Source organism: Pleurodeles waltl, chromosome 6 (genome assembly GCF_031143425.1).
Source record: "Pleurodeles waltl isolate 20211129_DDA chromosome 6, aPleWal1.hap1.20221129, whole genome shotgun sequence".
Classification (NCBI taxonomy): domain Eukaryota; kingdom Metazoa; phylum Chordata; class Amphibia; order Caudata; family Salamandridae; genus Pleurodeles; species Pleurodeles waltl.
This window is the reverse complement of record NC_090445.1, coordinates 111,283,034-111,301,722: the sequence shown is the minus strand read 5'-3', so window position 1 is coordinate 111,301,722 and position 18,689 is coordinate 111,283,034. Positions and strand designations below refer to the sequence as shown.

The window sequence follows — 18,689 nt, the reverse complement described above, 5'->3', positions numbered from 1 at the left end:
GGAAAAATAAGAATGATGCCATATATAAGTATGATGCAATATATAAAAATGAAAAGGACCACAACAAGCAAAACTTTGAAGAAACATTTCCTTTGGACCTTCATTCGATTATCCAGCTCCAAAGTGATCCAATAGCTCTGGCGATGTCAGATGCCCCATGCTTGGTCAGTACTCTAATAGCTTCTCTCAAAAAAATACAAGTGCTAAGGATTTTGTGGAACCACTTTTTATTTTTACAACCAGGAAGGCCAAGTTCATGCAATGCTGCCAGCGTTGGATGCGATCCTCGGCCAAAGATCCGCACATTCCTTTGCGACAGGGCCCGTGATTGCAGAACCTGGAGGAGAAGAGGCGGTCAGTCTTGAACTTTCACAACAGACTTGACAAGTCATGTTAAAAATAAATCAGTTAAAGGCATGTCAGCGCTCACAAGTTAGGTTATCAGCATTCGTGGAACATACAGCATGTTAGCAGTATTGGAGTATTGCTAACTGGAGTCATGGTTATCACTGCACTGGGTTAAAGAACATTGGACTGCCCAACGTAGTGTTAAACGGTTTGTACTTAAAAATGGACCAGACAGGAGAGAACTAATTATCAGACGTTTGCACATGATATATGGACGTGGTGACAAATTACGTCGCCCTTTATTTCGTTCTACTGGGGCCCGTCACTGTCTATTGCTTGGTCCAGTGAAGCAGTGTTAAGAGAAATCGTCAGATTATGCGGATGCACTGCAGTACTGCACGTGTGGGTAGGTATATGTGAGATTCAACAAAATGCACTGGCTGCATGGTGAGTGCTGCAGGGAATCTGGTGACATATGCTGTCAGAAAGGAGACTGGTATTTTAGTGTTCCGAGTATCCCAATTGCACATAAAGGTGCATCTGCAGATTCGAATCACTCGTGGCTGGCAAATCTCATGTTACTTTTCAGTTGTTCTCCACGTGAAAGAAAACCTCTTGTCACGCTGCGGATTGAGGCCAACGGCACGCGCAGCCACCACCTCACCCAAGAGCAGCGTTGTTTCTTTGCCCTTCCACGACAACTCACTGAGGCCACTGCAGAGGCCGAGCAAGTGCTTTTTAGAAGGGCACCGAGGAGGAGATCGGACACTTTCCAAAGCTGGGTAAGAACCACCGTAAAGAGCTCATCTGCTACGTGGCCAATACTGGGTTAACGTGTGAGTAGAAAATGAAACCAACCCTTTCAGCTACATAACAGTAAGGGCTGAAGACAAGTAAATTAAAAGCACGGTACTTAATGTACTAGAGACATTTTCCAAACTTAGGTTTTATTAGTACAAAATCAACACTTGGGTTTTTTACACGGTTTGTAACCCAAAGTAACAGTAATCCTACGATGGTAGGCATTAGCACTATTTAGGGACTAGTTAGGCTGCACACTTATTTGGTGACATTTACCACTAAGGCATCTGAACTCACGACACTGTTGTAAACCCACACTACTGCATAATATGCACGCACCGCCATTATAAACCCCTACAATATAATAAGGGAGAATGAATAAGAAAAGTTTATAATAAAGAAAAAAAACTGACCAACAGGGTGCTTCTGTTCTACCATATAAGCCTCTGGCTCTACAAACCGCTTTGCCAGATACAAATGATCCGCCCAGGGAGTACTACTTTCATCATAGAAATAGGCGGGTGTCATACCTTTCATTTCTCCTTTGTTATTTACTATCACTCCTGCATTGTCTTCAAAATATAGGAATATGCCATCTTTCCTCCGATATGATTTCCGCTGCCGTATCACCACCGCCGGATGCACTAGGAAAAGAAACAATGTGACTTGTAATGAAAATGTCACTTACCCAGTGTACATCTGTTCGTGGCATCAGTCGCAGTAGATTCGCATGTTCTGCAATAGCTCGCCATCTGGTGTTGGGCCAGAGTGTTACAAGTTGTTTTTCTTCGAAGAAGTCTTTCGAGTCACGGGACCGAGTGACTCCTCCTTTTGTCTCCATTGCGCATGGGCGTCGACTCCATCTTCGATTGTTTTTCCCCGCAGAGGGTGAGGTAGGAGTTGAATTGTAGTAATAGTGCCCATGCAATGGAGTGACTAAGTATGCACCTATTTAAGGTTGAGATGATACATATATAAATAATTGAAGGTAACTTCCAAACTGCTACAGGCTCCCGGGGAGGCGGGTGGGCACATGCGAATCTACTGCGACTGATGCCACGAACAGATGTACACTGGGTAAGTGACATTTTCAGTTCGATGGCATCTGTCGCTGTAGATACGCATGTTCTGCATAGACTAGTAAGCAGTTATTTCCCCAAAAGCGGTGGATCAGCCTGTAGGAGTGGAAGTAGTCTGAAATAATGTCCTTAATACGGCTTGACCTACTGTGGCTTGTTGTGCGGATAACACGTCTACACAGTAGTGCTTGGTGAATGTGTGAGGCGTAGACCATGTGGCTGCCTTACATATTTCTTGCATTGGGATGTTTCCTAGAAAGGCCATGGTAGCACCTTTCTTTCTGGTTGAGTGTGCCCTTGGTGTAATGGGCAGCTGCCGTTTAGCTTTAAGGTAGCAGATTTGGATGCATTTAACTATCCATCTGGCTATACCTTGTTTTGAAATTGGGTTTCCTGCATGAGGTTTTTGAAATGCAATAAAGAGTTGTTTAGTCTTTCTGATGTTTTTTGTTCTGTCAATGTAATACAGCAATGCTCTTTTGACATCTAATGTATGTAGTGCCCTTTCAGCTACGGTATCTGGCTGTGGAAAGAACACTGGAAGTTCCACTGTTTGATTTAGATGGAACGGTGAAATAACCTTTGGCAAAAATTTAGGATTGGTCCTTAGGACGACTATTTTTGTGTAGTTGTATAAAAGGTTCCTGTATAGTAAACGCCTGAATCTCGCTTACTCTTCTCAGGGAAGTAATGGCGATGAGAAATGCCACCTTCCAGGTTAGGAACTGTATGTCGCAGGAGTGCATGGGTTCAAAAGGTGGACCCATAAGTCTAGTTAGGACAACATTTAGGTTCCATGAAGGAACAGGTAGTGTTCTTGGTGGTATAATTCTCCTAAGGCCCTCCATGAATGCTTTAATGACTGGTATTTTATATAGGGAAGTTGAATAGGTAGTTTGTAGGTATGCAGATATTGCTGCAAGGTGAATCTTAATGGAAGAGAAAGCTAGGTTAGATTTTTGTAAGTGAAGCAAGTAACCCACTACATGTTCTGGAGTTGTGTGTAATGGTTGTATTTGATTAATATGGCAGTAGCAAACAAACCTCTTCCATTTACTTGCATAGCAGTGCCTGGTGGATGGCCTTCTTGCTTGTTTTATGACTTCCATACATTCTTGGGTAAGTTGTAAGTGCCCGAATTCTAGGATTTCAGGAGCCAGATTGCTAGATTTAGCGATGCTGGATCTGGGTGTCTGATCTTTTGGTTGTGCTGTGTCAACAGATCTGGCCTGTTGGGCAATTTGATGCAGGGTACCACTGATAGGTCTAGCAGCGTTGTGTACCAGGGTTGCCTTGCCCAAGTTGGTGCTATCAATATGAGTTTGAGTTTGCTTTGACTGAGTTTGTTTACCAGGTAAGGAAGGAGAGGGAGAGGAGGAAAAGCGTAAGCAAATATCCCTGACCAGTTCATCCATAGGGCATTGCCTTGGGATTGTTTGTGTGGGTATCTGGATGCGAAGTTTTGGCATTTTGCGTTCTCCCTTGTCGCAAACAAGTCTATCTGAGGTGTTCCCCAGAGTTTGAAATAAGTGTTCAGAATTTGGGGGTGAATTTCCCATTCGTGGACCTGTTGGTGATCTCGAGAGAGATTGTCTGCGAGTTGATTTTGGATCCCTGGTATAAATTGTGCTATTAGGCGAATTTGGTTGTGAATTGCCCAATGCCAAATTTTTTGTGCTAGCAGGCTTAACTGCGTGGAGTGCGCCCCCCCCTGCTTGTTTAGATAATACATTCTCGTCAAAACAGACAACATGACGACAATGTATTTGTGAACTATTATTGGTTGGAAAGCTTTTAGTGCTTGAAAAACTGCTAGAAGTTCTAGGTGATTGATATGCAGTTTTGTTTGATGTACGTTCCATTGTCCTTGTATGCTGTGTTGATCGAGGTGTGCTCCCCACCCTGTCATGGAAGCATCTGTTGTTATTACGTATTGTGGCACTGGGTCTTGGAAAGGCCGCCCCTTGTTTAAATTTATGTTGTTCCACCACAGAAGCGAGAGGTAAGTTTGGCGGTCTATTAACACCAGATCTAGAAGGTGACCCTGTGCTTGAGACCACTGTGATGCTAGGCATTGTTGTAAGGGCCTCATGTGCAGTCTTGCGTTTGGGACAATGGCTATGCATGATGACATCATGCCTAGGAGTTGTAATACCATCTTTGCCTGTATCTTTTGTGTTGGATACATGCGTTGTATGATGGTGTTGAAATTTTGAATTCTTTGTGGACTTGGAGTGGCTACTCCTTCAGGTATTGTTGTACCTTGCGTGGCAGAATTTTGGATTTTGTGAAATTGACGGTGAACCCTAGTTTGAAGAGGGTTTGTATGATATGATTTGTGTGATTTGAGCACTCTATTAACGAATGGGCCTTGATTAGCCAGTCGTCCAGATATGGGAACACATGTATTTGCTGCCTTCTTATGTGTGCTGCGACTACCGCTAGACATTTGGTAAAGACTCTTGGTGCGGTTGTTAATCCGAAAGGCAGTACCTTGAATTGGTAATGTATTCCTTTGAATACAAACCTTAGGTATTTCCTGTGCGATGGGTGTATTGGTATATGGAAATAAGCATCCTTGAGGTCTAAAGTTGCCATGTAGTCGTGCAGTTTTAGCAATGGCAATACTTCTTGTAGTGTGACCATGTGGAAGTGGTCTGATTTGATGAAAGTGTTCACTACTCTGAGGTCTAGGATTGGTCTCAGTGTTTTGTCCTTCTTTGGTATCAGAAAGTACAGTGAGTAAACTCCTGTGTTTATTTGTGTGTTTGGCACTAATTCGATTGCATTCTTTTGCAATAGTGCCTGCACTTCTATCTCCAGGAGACTGGAATGGTGTGTTGTTAAATTTTGTGCTTTCGGTGGTATGTTTGGAGGGAATTGTAGAAATTCTATGCAATAACCATGTTGGATAATTGCTAGAACCCAAGTGTCTGTAGTGATTTCCTCCCATGCATTGTAATAATGACCTATTCTTCCCCCCACTGGTGTTGTGTGGAGGGGGTGAGTGACCTGTGAGTCACTGTTTAGTAGTAGGGGCTTTGGGGCTTTGAAATCTTCCTCTATTTCTAGGGAATTGCCCTCCTCTATATTGTCCCCGAAAACCTCCTCTATACTGTCCCTGGTAACTGGATGGTGTGGCTTGTGAGGTGCTGGCTTGTGTGCTTTGACCTCGAAACCCCCCTCGAAAGGGCGTTTTACGGAATGTGCTGTAATTCCCTCTGCTCTGCGGGGAGTAGAGTGCGCCCATGGCTTTGGCAGTGTCCGTATCTTTTTTGAGTTTCTCAATCGCTGTGTCCACTTCTGGACCGAACAGTTCTTTTTCATTAAAAGGCATATTGAGAACTGCTTGTTGAATCTCTGGTTTAAATCCAGACGTTCGGAGCCATGCATGCCTTCTGATAGTTACGGATGTATTAATTGTCCGTGCAGCTGTATCTGCAGCGTCCATGGAGGAGCGGATCTGGTTGTTGGAAATGGTCTGCCCTCCTCAACCACTTGTTTTGCCCTATTTTGTAAGTCCTTGGGCAGATGATCAATGAGATGTTGCATCTCGTCCCAGTGGGCTCTGTCATAGCGCGCAAGTAGTGCCTGTGAGTTCGCGATGCGCCACTGGTTTGCAGCTTGTGCTGCGACTCTTACCAGCTGCATCGAACTTGCGGCTTTCTTTATCTGGGGGTGGTGCATCTCCAGATGTGTGAGAGTTGGCACCTTTTCCTAGCTGCTCCTACAACGACAGAGTCTGGTGGCAGCTGTGTAGTGATGAAAGCCGGGTCTGTAGGAGGCGCCTTATACTTTTTTTCCACCCTTGGTGTGATTGCCCTACTTTTGACCGGCTCCTTAAAGATGTCTTTTGCGTGCCGGAGCATACCAGGGAGCATAGGCAGGCTTTGGTAGGAGCTGTGGGTAGAGGAGAGTGTGTTAAATAAGAAATCATCCTCGACCTGTTCTGAGTGGAGGCTTACGTTGTGAAATTGTGCTGCTCTAGCCACCACTTGAGAATACGCGGTGCTGTCTTCTGGTGGAGATGGCTTTGTAGGGTATGCCTCCGGACTGTTATCTGACACTGGGGCGTCGTATAGGTCCCATGCGTCCTGATCTTGGTCACCCTGGCTCATGGTGGTGTGAGCTGGGGAGTGTGATGGAGTTTGTGCTGGTGAGACGTTAATCACAGGCGGAGGAGAGGGTGGTGGGGTAACTCTTTTCACCACTTTTGGTTGTGGTGTTTGTTCCGTCTGGAACTCCAACCTTCTCTTTCTCCTAATGGGGGGAAGGGTGCTTATTTTTCCTGTCCCCTGCTGTATGAAGATACGCTTTTGCGTATGGTCCACATCAGTTGCTTGCAGCTCTTCCTCAAACCTATGCTTCTGCATTTGGGAGGTTAGCGAGTGCTCTTCTGTATAAGAGCCTGAAGCTGGGTCGCTTGCAGTTTGTTTCGGCATCGAAACCCTGTCTGCGTGTTTTTTCGGCTCCGAGGTGACTCTTTTCTTTTTCGGGGCCGAAACCTCTCGGCGTTGAGCCGTGTCGGCACCGGCATCTCGGTGTCGAGGCTTGTCTCCAGCACTTTCTCGGTCCCGAGAAGGCTGCGTGCCGGTGTCTCGACCGGAGTCGGACGATCTCGGCACTGTGTGGGCCTTTTTCGGTGCCGACGGGCGGTCACCGAATTTATGGGTGGAGCCATGGCCTGGTGGCAGTGGCGTCCCCTGGGCCTTGTAAATGTTCTTATGAGTGGATTTCGACGTCTTACTCACGGTTTGTGTATCGTCGAATCCTTCGGAGTCTGAGTCTTGGATCGAGAAGGCACCTTCTTCTTCCTGTTCCTCGAACTCCCGTTGGGCTGTCGGTGCGGACGCCATCTGAAGTCTTCTGGCTCGACGGTCTCGGAGTGTTTTTCGGGACCGGAACGCACGACAGGCCTCGCAGGTGTCTTCGCTGTGCTCAGGTGACAGGCACAGGTTGCAGACCAAGTGTTGGTCTGTGTAAGGGTACTTATTGTGGCATTTGGGGCAGAAACGGAACGGGGTCCGTTCCATCGGTGTTCTTCAGCACGCGGTCGGGCCGACCAGGCCCCGACGGAGGATCGAAAAACTACCCCGAAGGGCACCGGAGCTCTTCGATCTTCGATGCGGTGTGGAATCTAAGTACGCCGATCCCGAACGCAACAATACCGACGAAAATCTTCCGAAATTAGCTAATTTTCCGTTCCGAAACTCGGAGCGACAGGAACACGTCCGAACCCGATGGCGGAAAAAAAACAATCGAAGATGGAGTCGACGCCTATGCGCAATGGAGACAAAAGGAGGAGTCACTCGGTCCCGTGACTCGAAAGACTTCTTCGAAGAAAAACAACTTGTAACACTCCGGCCCAACACCAGATGGCGAGCTATTGCAGAACATGCGTATCTACAGCGACAGATGCCATCGAACATATTGTTTAATGGGACATTAGAATGAATGGCTAATATGCTAGAGTACAACTGTTCCACAATGCTGGACTAAAAACTCCGTACCGAGAGCCTCTCTCAATCGTTTGTACATCTAAGTTTGACAAAAAGGTTCTTCCTTCTGGAAGTAAACCACTAATCACTTTGTACAAAAGCTTTGAGTACAAACAGGAAAGATCAAGTGCCAGACAAGCAGCATTAAAACCTGAAAGTAACCCCTTTGAAGGAAATCCCCCGCCCCCTTCCTCCAAACATAAAAAGCACATAGAGCACAGGTCCTTCATTTGTACAATCAACACAGAAGCAAATTTAAGGGCACACATAACAGAACATTTAGCCAATTGTAGAAAACTTGTCTCGTCACTGATTGAGGTCAACAGCATATGTAGCTACCACCTCACCCAAAAGCAACGTGGTTTCTTTGCCCTTCCACGACAACTCACTGAAGCCATAGGAGAGACTGAGCAAGTGCTTTTTAGAAGGGGTGGCGGCGATCATCACAATGTGTGTTCATTCTGAGCCACGTGCTACAAAACCCACACATAATTTTAATAAAGTAGCTACTGCGCATTCGTGAAGCTTCGGACAGCTCGCTTCACTTCAGACTACATAATCTCACTCTTCTCTTAATCGACAGGGCCATCCTACCGACACCCCCAAACTTCTTTGCCAAACAAATTGTCGCCCAAAGCATCTATTACCTATCCTAAACAAAAGCTAGGCTGGGTGCACTACTACAATAGCAGTTTTTGTAATTCTCCATATCCTTGGATTTTAGAGAGGCTGCTTCAGTGGATGATTAGCACATCCCTGGATATACGAGATAGATGCTGCTTCAGCGGATGGTTAACACATCCCTGGATATACGAGATGCCGCCTTGAGTATAAACAGTGGCACGCAAAAAAAAAAAGACATTAAAAATTTAAAGAAAACACCATAATGTCTTGTATAAACGATAAGTAAGATATCTCAAACATGGATGCTCCCATGAATTACTCACGTCTCTGGTGGCAGCAAAACTAATTTTGGTAAATAGCCCAATATAAATGTTAAGTGAACGCAGCAGATTAGTAGGGTTCCGAACAAAATGCCAAGAACCAATGTGGCCATGCCTCTTTGATGCAATGGTGCAGGCTCTACGATTTGTGAATCCATCATGCCCATTAAGTTCTTGTTCCACACTCAGAAAGTAAGAAATTATCCGTAATGTCCTAAACCTTTAGGCATGCCGCCGAGGGCTTATTTTCTACCTGAATGGCGAACACTCAAAAGTTAAGTTACAGGTGTGTAAAATGTATGAAACTTGCTGAGCAAAAACTTCGAGGGAAAGAAAGCAAAATGATTTTTCCTAACGGACGACTTATGCTTGTGGAGCACGATCGGAGCCTTTTTATGTAGGCCGATAGCTTTGTGTTTATTTTCTGAAACCACCCCACCATGTCAGTTATGTGTATTTGTTTTAACGTTTAAGTTGTTTTAATTAACTTTCTAATCAATAATTGCTACAAAGCCTAAACAAACTAAATAAGAACGGCACAGCTGAAATTAAGATGAGTCCCTCATATTCTGCTGGCTGTTCTGAATGCAAACCACACGCAGAGCATGCGCTGCTACACATGTTCTGGTGGCTTCAAATTGCGCAACTACTAAAGTATACAAAAGGTGATGGACGGAACGCTTGATTTAACCTCAGGCACTGGTAATTACCCGGGCAGAATCCCAATACATCGTTATTTTACACACCACACCGGTTTGGAAAGTGGCTACATGCAAATGAGTCTCGACCCTGTTAAAATAGAACAGTTCAGTAGGAAACTGCCATGCCAGGCTTTGCCCTGGTTACGGGCTTATCAGCTAAGCACAGCTTTGTTCCAGTGTGCACAGGACCCACGTTTGGCCATGAAAGATTTAGGAGCCCGAAACAAGGGCGAAGTCATCCGGGGTTGCTTGTGTTCCGGTGCATGGAGTACCTGGCTTGCCAGTTAAAGCACTCCACCACCTTTTGTATACTTCAAAATGCGCAAGGCCTGTCAACTTAAATCCCAGATACAGCTGACCCGCCTGGATCCTCATCTTTTCCAGGACTATGAACAGGTATACTGAAATTCTGGGGCACACAAAATGGAAATATGAACAAATGTGATTGGCTTCGGAGAGCGTGGGCCTCTTTCTAGAGAAAGCGGGACTGGAACAGCAGCTTTTTTGTTTCAACTTTGTTTCAGGCCTTCACCCCCTCATCTTCCAGGGGTCCTTTTCCAGTCACTTTATTGCCACACAGAGAAGAGCCATGCTTCCACGAATATCCGGTAGCAACACTACAATTTGAGGCACCCAGTCCGTGGGTTAAGATTATGATCTAGTTCATTAAAAAGCCACCAAAATACCATTAAAGTATTTAGTGCAATATAACCAAGGCCACTGGAATTAGGAGGTGGGATTGGCTAAATTATGCAACAAGAAATGCAAAATATGTTGCATATTTTTTTGTATTCATTATTTTGTCATTTTTACACATGGTAATATACTGTCTAGGAAAATATTTCACTTCATTAGTATCAACAATCCACATACAGAAACTGAAAGATGACAAGTTAACCTTTGCGAAGGGCCTTCTGCTGCCTGCCAACACGTCGCCATGTTTTAGTAACTGATCCGTTAGAGGTAGAAACGATTTGTTTGTGTAAAAATCTGCAGATGATGCAAATGCTTCAAGTTCAAAACTATGCACAAAAATAAAACTGCAACCCTAATTCCAGTGGCACTGAATATAAAGAACAAGCTGGCCAGTCACTGAATTTACAGGTAAAACGCTGCTGCAAATAAAACAAATACCTTCATAAAGGTCTCTGAGTACTATTTAGCTGGCAGGCAACGAGCAGCTTGAGATTTCAGCTGGTTGTGTGTGATCCTATTTCTGAAAGTTTAACCGAATTCAATATTGCTTGCCTTCATTAATTTGTTAGGAAAGGTATTAAATTCGAAGGCCTCAAAAAAATGCTACAGCTTATCCAGAACGTTGCAAAAAAAAAAAATCCATTGAAAGGTCCAAGTAAACTGAATAATTAAAACAGTTTAAAGGATTCTCAACATTTAGATTGAGGTAAACCGACCAAAACTCCCACCTCACCCAAAAACAGCATCTTCCTTTTGTAAACACAACTGTCAGGGTTACTACAGAGAAACAAAGTGCTTTTCAAAAAGGCCGTGTGAGCAACGACTGACCACTTTGGCATACACAATACGGTAGTACGTACCCTTTTTTCTGAGTTCGGGCTTTCCTTTCTTCACTGTGGCCATCACCATGTCACCAACACCCGCAGCTGGCAGTCTGTTCAGGCGACCTTTTATTCCTTTAACGGAGATGATGTACAGGTTCTTGGCACCTGGGAAAGATCAAGTGCCAGACAAGCAGCATTAAAACCTGAAAGTAACCCCTTTGAAGGAAATCCCCCGCCCCCTTCCTCCAAACATAAAAAGCACATAGAGCACAGGTCCTTCATTTGTACAATCAACACAGAAGCAAATTTAAGGGCACACATAACAGAACATTTAGCCAATTGTAGAAAACTTGTCTCGTCACTGATTGAGGTCAACAGCATATGTAGCTACCACCTCACCCAAAAGCAACGTGGTTTCTTTGCCCTTCCACGACAACTCACTGAAGCCATAGGAGAGACTGAGCAAGTGCTTTTTAGAAGGGGTGGCGGCGATCATCAAAGAATGTGTGCATTCTGAGCCACGTGCTACAAAACCCACACATAATTTTAAGAAAGAAGCTACTGCGCATTCGTAAAGCTTCTGACAGCTCGCTTCACTTCAGACTACATAATCTCACTCTTCTCTTAATCGACAGGGCCATCCTACCGACACCCCCAAACTTCTTTGCCAAACAAATTGTCGCCCAAAGCATCTATTATCTATCCTAAACAAAAGCTAGGCTGGGTGCACTACTACAATAGCAGTTTATGTAATTCTTCATAACCTTGGATTTACGAGATGCTGCTTCAGTGGATGGTTAGCACATCCTTGGATATACGAGATAGATGCTGCTTCAGCGGATGGTTAACATCCTTGGATATACGAGTTGCTGCTTCAGTGGATGGTTAGCATGTTGCACAGTAGATTTTGGACCTAAAGCAAGGGTGCACACCTAAATACTACAGAAAACCACAGCAGGGTGCCATACAAGCCCAACTTCATGGTGTGATGCTGTTTACTATGGTAGGCTCCCCTTTTCATAATGATACCTGAAAACATCGTGCGCCAGACAAGGATCATCAAAAGCTGATGAGTATTTCTGCACCCAGAAAGTTGTATAAAAACAAGTGCCTTCTCTTTACATTAGTGCCCCCGGGGCAGAGCTCAACTTTCTCTTGCTGATACTACACGTGCGCCGATGATTTAACAAGATGCACAAAACATGTAGTAGTACCTCGTTACACATACACAATGAGGTGAAAAACCAAGAGTTATTCATATGTATCACCAGTCTAAATTAGGCCCCAAAAACGAAGCCCCTTGCACAAGATAAAGCCCCAATTTTTTTGTTTTGGAATTACTCATCACGTTTCAACACTTCTAATCATCCAACGGGACTTACCTGTGTTATCTGCACAGTTGATCACGGCTCCCACAGGGAGCCCAAGCGAGATGCGAAATTTCGCACCGGACGAACCACCACGCCCTGGTAAAATAAAAGTTTTTGGTCAGAGTGGCTATTTCACACAGAAAATATTACTCCCACCCCGTGTTAGATTCACAGCACAAATGTCTTCGGACACCAACTGGATTTAATATAAAATACTGCGCGGAATTAAGCCCACTTTCTCGTAGGGGGAAAGGAAGATTGGGGGAGTCGTTCGAGCAGTGGGACTGTCACGCAACGGATTGAGGTAAACGGCACACAGCAGCCACCTCACCCAAACGCAGCGTTGTTTCTTTGCCCTCTTACGACAACTCATTGAGCCACAAGAGACCCAGCAAGTGCTTTTTAAAAGGGGGGACATTCAAAGTACAAGTTACGTTATGACCAGCCCCTAACAACTTTAAAAAGGATTAAGTGCACAACTTGGATTTATTATTATTACTTACGTGCCCTTAGCGCTAGGAAGTAAGGAAAAAAAAAACGTCGACGCAACGCATGTGGGGTGCAATTAACGTAGGTACAAACGTGCGACTATGATGACCAGTCCGGGAAGATCAGGCGGTGCGGCGACTGTTTCTAATATTAATGCATCAGGCTTGCAGACTTGGCTTGTATCTAAACCAATTTCCTCGATATAACCCATAACAATTTGTAAAACAAAGAAAAAGTCTTTGGATACAGTTTTGAGGTGCCATGGGTGGAATGTTAAGTACATTCCAAGTAGGTACTAAATGCAACGCTACTCATTAGTCGCAGACAACACTAACACGCTTTCATACCACACTGTGCAGAGGCCAGTATCTAAGACCTGACTTACACTGGCTGCACTTATGAAGTTCTGTCATTTAATAGTTGCTACACACTCAATATAAAGGGATTTGTATTAACACCGCCCCATTCCAGTACTTAAAACTGGTTACAAAGCCATCTTCCCCACTAAGTCTAACCCATAAAACCAGTCATTAGGACTGTTCCGTCCCAAACACTATTGCTCCCAGATTTACACTATAACAAGCAAATCGTCAACGAAAGCTCGGCCACCAACCTGTTCCTCTCAAGTTGGTATAGAATACACGCCCGTCTATCTGTCCTCTAGCAGTTCATCAAAAGTGCACGTCCAAAAGCTAACCCTGACGTTGATAAACAGACATGCAACATATTCCCGTCAAACCAAGAGTCGTTACTTTACCACCTCGTAAATACTTGCACTCACCCTATCGATAACGACGGTACTAGCATCGGTACCCCACAACGGAACGCCACCCCCCTCGCAATGCTGGCACAACTTAAATGCAGATTTTCTAAATCTTAACCCCTTTCACCGTCCAGTGCATTACCGGATCCCAATGGTTAAACATGGCTCCGCGGTGCCCAGCACCAAGAGCTTAAATCGGTCCACTCCTCTTCGGCTCCGGCTGCTCGCGCTCTGTAAACGTCGGCTCGCGGGGGCGACATAGGCCTTCCCTAGCAGCACGCGCCATTACTTGTGCCATTCGAGTCCCTCCCGCAGCAGATGGCAGTGGATAGCACAGCGCAGGAAAGAGTTTGCCTTACCTCTCTTAGACATTTTGGTTCCCGGAAAGAGAAACCGTAGCGCAAAGGACGCTGGGATATACAAGAGGCCGTGTTGCAGCCGGCTGCGGGCGCATGTTTGATGACGTAATGGTTGGCCGCTTAGTTCGTAATGATTCTGCCAATCTTTTCGACGGCGGAGTGTTTATCAGAGCTACAATGGCTGTCGGAAAACAAGCATTGGCATAGCCACTAGGTCTTGCCTTTAGTTGTGAATGGAGATTTATAATTTTTGCATTTTTCGTGTTATTGTTTAGCATTAGCAGAAAATAGTAAAAATCCAATGTTGTGCATGCATGCATATGTAATTACAAGCTGGGTAGGTGGGTGGCGTAGAACGCATTGATTGTAAGTAAATCCATGCAAATGAAATAGACTTGTTTTGCGTTATGTGAGGTTTTCATTTTCCCTTGCATGTTTTATTGTATATACATTTCATTTTATTTTTTATATCCCACATTTTTGATAGCAGTAAAATATTTTATTTACAGTCAAATTCACAATTAAAACTTTTGTACGTTTTTAATTTTCTAAACTCAGTTTGTTTTTATAATTTCCTTGATGCATCCTTTGCAGAAAATTATCTCATATGTTAATGGTAGATGTCCCATTAATTCAGCACCAAAGTCCTCTACTTGTGGATTGATAAAGACAGCGCCTGACATATGACCTTAGTCTTTGAATGCAAAGCAAATGTGATGAGAAAAGAACAATATTTAAAGGCCTGTTAACAGAAATCAAGTTTGTGAAAGGATACAGAAAACATGGTTTAGGCAACAGGAAGAACAAACTGAACCTGGAGAGCCTACAGCAAATAAAGCTAGCAAATGGAAAGCCAGAAAGCCTGAGTTACAAACCACAAAGCCGATGGTAATCAACAAGTGGAATGCTTTCCTAGGTCAACTTTCTGAAAGTTCCCAAGATGTCATTAGCAAACCAGACAGCTGGGTTTAGGCTGCGGCCCAAAAATTTGCCCAGGTTGTATTACAAAAAGCGTATGCATGATGGCTGAGTGCACACACCCCACATAGCTTTTTACCTAAACGGTTTCACTTTAGGCGGTAGAAAGGATAGTTTTGGTAATGTAGCATCCCTGTATATCTATACAAGACAGAATCATTTGTTGTTGGTGAATGCCATCCTGCGCAGTGAGGTGCTTCATGATGCAGTTTTGAGTAGTTGTTGGTGTGAAGGATGATGCAAGAAAGTGTGAGTAGTCATGTGTGAGAGTAATGTGTGTGAAGGATGATGCAGGTGTGAGTAGTTGTGGGCGTGAAGGATGATGCATGTGTGAGAAGTTGTGGGTGTGAGTGATGATGTAGGTGTGAGTAGTTGTGGGTGTGAAGGATGATGCAGGTGGAGTTGTGGGTGTGAAGGATGACGCAGGTGTGAGTAGTTGTATGTTTCAGTAGTTGTGCGCATGAAGGATAATGCAGGTGTGACTTTTCTAGAGGGTGAAGGATGATGCAGGTGTGAGTAGTTGTGGGTGTGAAAGATGATGCAGGTGTGAGAGGCCGTGGGTGTGAAGGATTTTGCAAGTGCGAGTAGTCTTGGGTGTGAAGGGTGTGCATTAGAGTTGAGGTCTACTCCAGTTGTAGCGCTATGAGTTATGGTACTGTGTACTTCATGCACATTAACATATTTAACAGGAGCTGCTTCTTTTACTTGTGAACTGAGTCATTGGATTGATAGTACCCAATAGTAGCCAGCCCATAATTTTTCTGGTCTGCAGTTGCGTAATATGAGTTATGACTTTGTCTGAAGCTGCAAGCAGGGCTTTAAATGGGGTTAAAAAAGTAGGGGCTCCAAAGGGGTTGTGGCCAATGTAATTAAGGGTGTGGCTTAAACACATAAATTAATTTTCTCTGGTACTCATAGAGGGCCACCTGACTTGTACTGGGGTTGCTCTCTGAGTGTTCTTTTATTGTATCAAGATATTTAGCAAAGCAACCAACACACACTTAAACCCAGGCAGGAGTATTGGCTTTGCCAATTGTTGTTAGCTGGTAAAAAATAATGAGTAACAACAATGATTTTGTTGCAACAAATGAATACTGAAAATGTTGTAATGCTGAAATTATGAGACACCAAATTAAACCTTACAGAGGCATGTGGAAAGGGTTATAATTTTCAGTCTCAATCACTGCCAGTATGTTCACTCTATGTTAGATATGTGCACCCTTTTACTCTCCATCTGCACATCTTAGACATCCCCTCTTTTATCTTCAGTACCCTGTTTTCACTCTCTCCTGAATGCACATTTCGCTTCTCATGTACTTAACAAATCTCAAACACACAACACATCCACTCATCTGTAAACACCACATTTTCTTTTACTTTCGCCTTGTCAACATTTTGACAACTGTGTACCTTCCTCACACCGAATCCTGCACTGAATCGCAATTGTATCTGGAGTACATGACCACTGGAGGATGCCTCTGCAGAGGCCAAGGATTGGATGACCATCTATTTTGAACACCTATCTGACCACCTGACAGGCACTGTGAGAAACTCTCACAGCCTCCAGTATCAGTCCAGAGATCTCAATTGTGGCCAGTTATAAACAACTGGAGGTGACTCATTTCAAAGAATGCACTATACAAGAACAAAGTATGCATTGTGCAAGAGTAAAGTGTGTACTGTGCAAGAGCAAAGTGTGCACTGTGCGAGAGCAAAGCGTGCATTGTGAAAGAGGGAAGAGTGCACTGTGCAAGAGCAGTGTATGCACTATGCAAGAGCAATGTATGCATTATACAAGCAAAAAGTATGCACTATACAAGAGTGCTGCACAAACAAAATAAAGAAACATAAGATCTTGGAAATAGCCAACACTGTGTAAATGAAATATGAAGTAAAACATGAAATATAAACAGAAACTAAATAGTCGACATGGGTTGTCTTTACATTTTTTATATAAATTGCCAGTAAAATTATGAAAGACATTTAGGAAATTAATATTGTCCGCTCACCATTTCGTCAGGGCGTGTTTCTTTACTTTCACATTTCAGACGCAAAAACGTGCTTGAGATTAAAACACACTCCCTTTTTTCTTTTGTTTCAACAATTTTTTTTTTTTAAGAATTAGGGACAGCAACTTAATTTCCATACACTCTTTTGGTGAAAAATTGCCTGGATGTTTTTTGCATTTCAAGAACTTTCGGATTCGAGTTCAATGCAGGAAGTATTTCTTTCTTAGTGACTGCATCAAATTTTTGGTAAGTCAGAAGAGCCGACGATATTTTGAAACTTTTCTTGCTTTACACATCTTGCTCTTTGGATGGATGGTCGGGAAAAAAACAAGGGACTCACAAGTATTTTTCCAAAAATCTCCATTTAGGGGTAGAAACAGGAGGTTGCATCTTGTGCTATTTTTATTTTGTAGTTTGCTAGGGTCTTACCACATTGCAAGCACACACAGTGCAATACGACAATACTTTCAGAAACTGTCAAAAGGGGAAAAAAATCTGCTTTTGGTACCTGGCCCCATGGGCTGGTCAGCTCATATAGTTTGATATAGCAATAAAAAAATCTGCATGCCTTTTTACTCTAAACTCTTTAATTATGAAGTCAGCCGAGAGCAAAGTAAACACTGAGGGGGTCATTCTGACCCTGGCGGTAATTACCACCATGGCGGAGGTCGGCGGTAGCACCGCCAACAGGCTGGCGGTGCACCGCTGGGCATTCTGACCGCGGCGGTTCAGCCGCGGCCAGAAACGGAAAGTCGGCGGTGTACCGCCGACTTCCCGCTGCCCTTGAGAATCCTCCATGGCGGCGGAGCGCGCTCCGCCGCCATGGGGATTCTGACACCCCCTACCGCCATCCGGTTCCTGGCGGTTCTCCTGCCAGGAACAGGATGGCGGTAGGGGGTGCCGCGGGGCCCCTGGGGGCCCCTGGGGGCCCCTGCAGTGCCCATGCCAATGGCATGGGCACTGCAGGGGCCCCCGTAAGAGGGCCCCACGAAGAATTTCAGTGTCTGCTTCGCAGACACTGAAATTTGCGACGGGTGCAACTGCACCCGTCGCACCTTCCCACTCCGCCGGCTCCATTCTGAGCCGGCGTCCTCGTGGGAAGGGTGGTTCCCGCTGGGCTGGCGGGCGGACTTTCGGCAGTCGCCCGCCGGCCCAGTGGGAAAGCCAGAATGACCGCCGCGGTCTTTCGGCGGGAACTGCTTGGCGGGCGGCGACCGCCGTCCGCCGCGGTCAGAATCACCCCCTGAGCTCTCTGTAAGACACAGCTTGACGTTTGTCCTTTCTTTGAATGCACAGCAAATGTGACAAGATAAGAACAAGATTTACAAACCTGTTTAGAGAAAGGACACTCTTGGAAGGACATTGTAAACAGGGCTTTGGCATGGAAGGGAGGAAGTGACCCTGGAGGCCCCTAAGATAGCAAATCAGAAGCAAGAAAACGTGAGTTACAAACCACAAAGCCAGTGGCAAGCAAACAGCAGTTTCTGAAACTCTACAAGATGCCTTTCACTTATTAGACAGCTGCGCTGTCTGGTATGCTGCATCCCAACCAATACGCTGTTAAGGAGGGGACATAATAGATGGAACACACTACTTCGTCACTGTGCTCCAGCTTCACTGGCAGTGATGCTGAAAGTCAGGGTCGAATTGGGATCACAATTCAGCCCAGGCACTCAAAGAAAAGTGGAGCACATTCCCATATCGTTAATATTTCTTTTTTTCAGTTTTATATAGCAAGAACTGGCCCCAAAGGCATTGGAGCAATTCCCATGAGCACCAGTTAAATTGCACAAGATCAAATTCATTTTTATTTTACATAGGGAGATTAAG

At 44.6% G+C, this 18,689-nt stretch overlaps 1 protein-coding gene across 1 annotated transcript; it reads right to left on the bottom strand.

The window, feature by feature from the left end:
• Positions 1–210: 210 nt before the first annotated feature.
• On the bottom strand, positions 211–13,997 carry RPL23 (ribosomal protein L23). The gene is made up of 5 exons (XM_069237477.1): positions 13,873–13,997; positions 12,274–12,357; positions 10,928–11,056; positions 1,680–1,793; positions 211–337 (listed from the first exon to the last, which is right to left on the bottom strand). Exons 1-5 carry the CDS (start codon positions 13,883–13,885, stop codon positions 255–257), a joined length of 423 nt encoding a protein of 140 aa, XP_069093578.1. The 5' UTR covers positions 13,886–13,997; the 3' UTR covers positions 211–254.
• Between the last annotated feature and the right edge of the window lie 4,692 nt (positions 13,998–18,689).

Coding starts and splice junctions, on each gene's coding strand:
- RPL23 (XM_069237477.1), bottom strand. Junction 11,057..12,273: donor CAACTGTGCAGATAACACAG/GTAAGTCCCGTT, acceptor GATCTTTCCCAG/GTGCCAAGAACCTGTACATC. Junction 338..1,679: donor TAACAAAGGAGAAATGAAAG/GTATGACACCCG, acceptor CTTCTCCTCCAG/GTTCTGCAATCACGGGCCCT.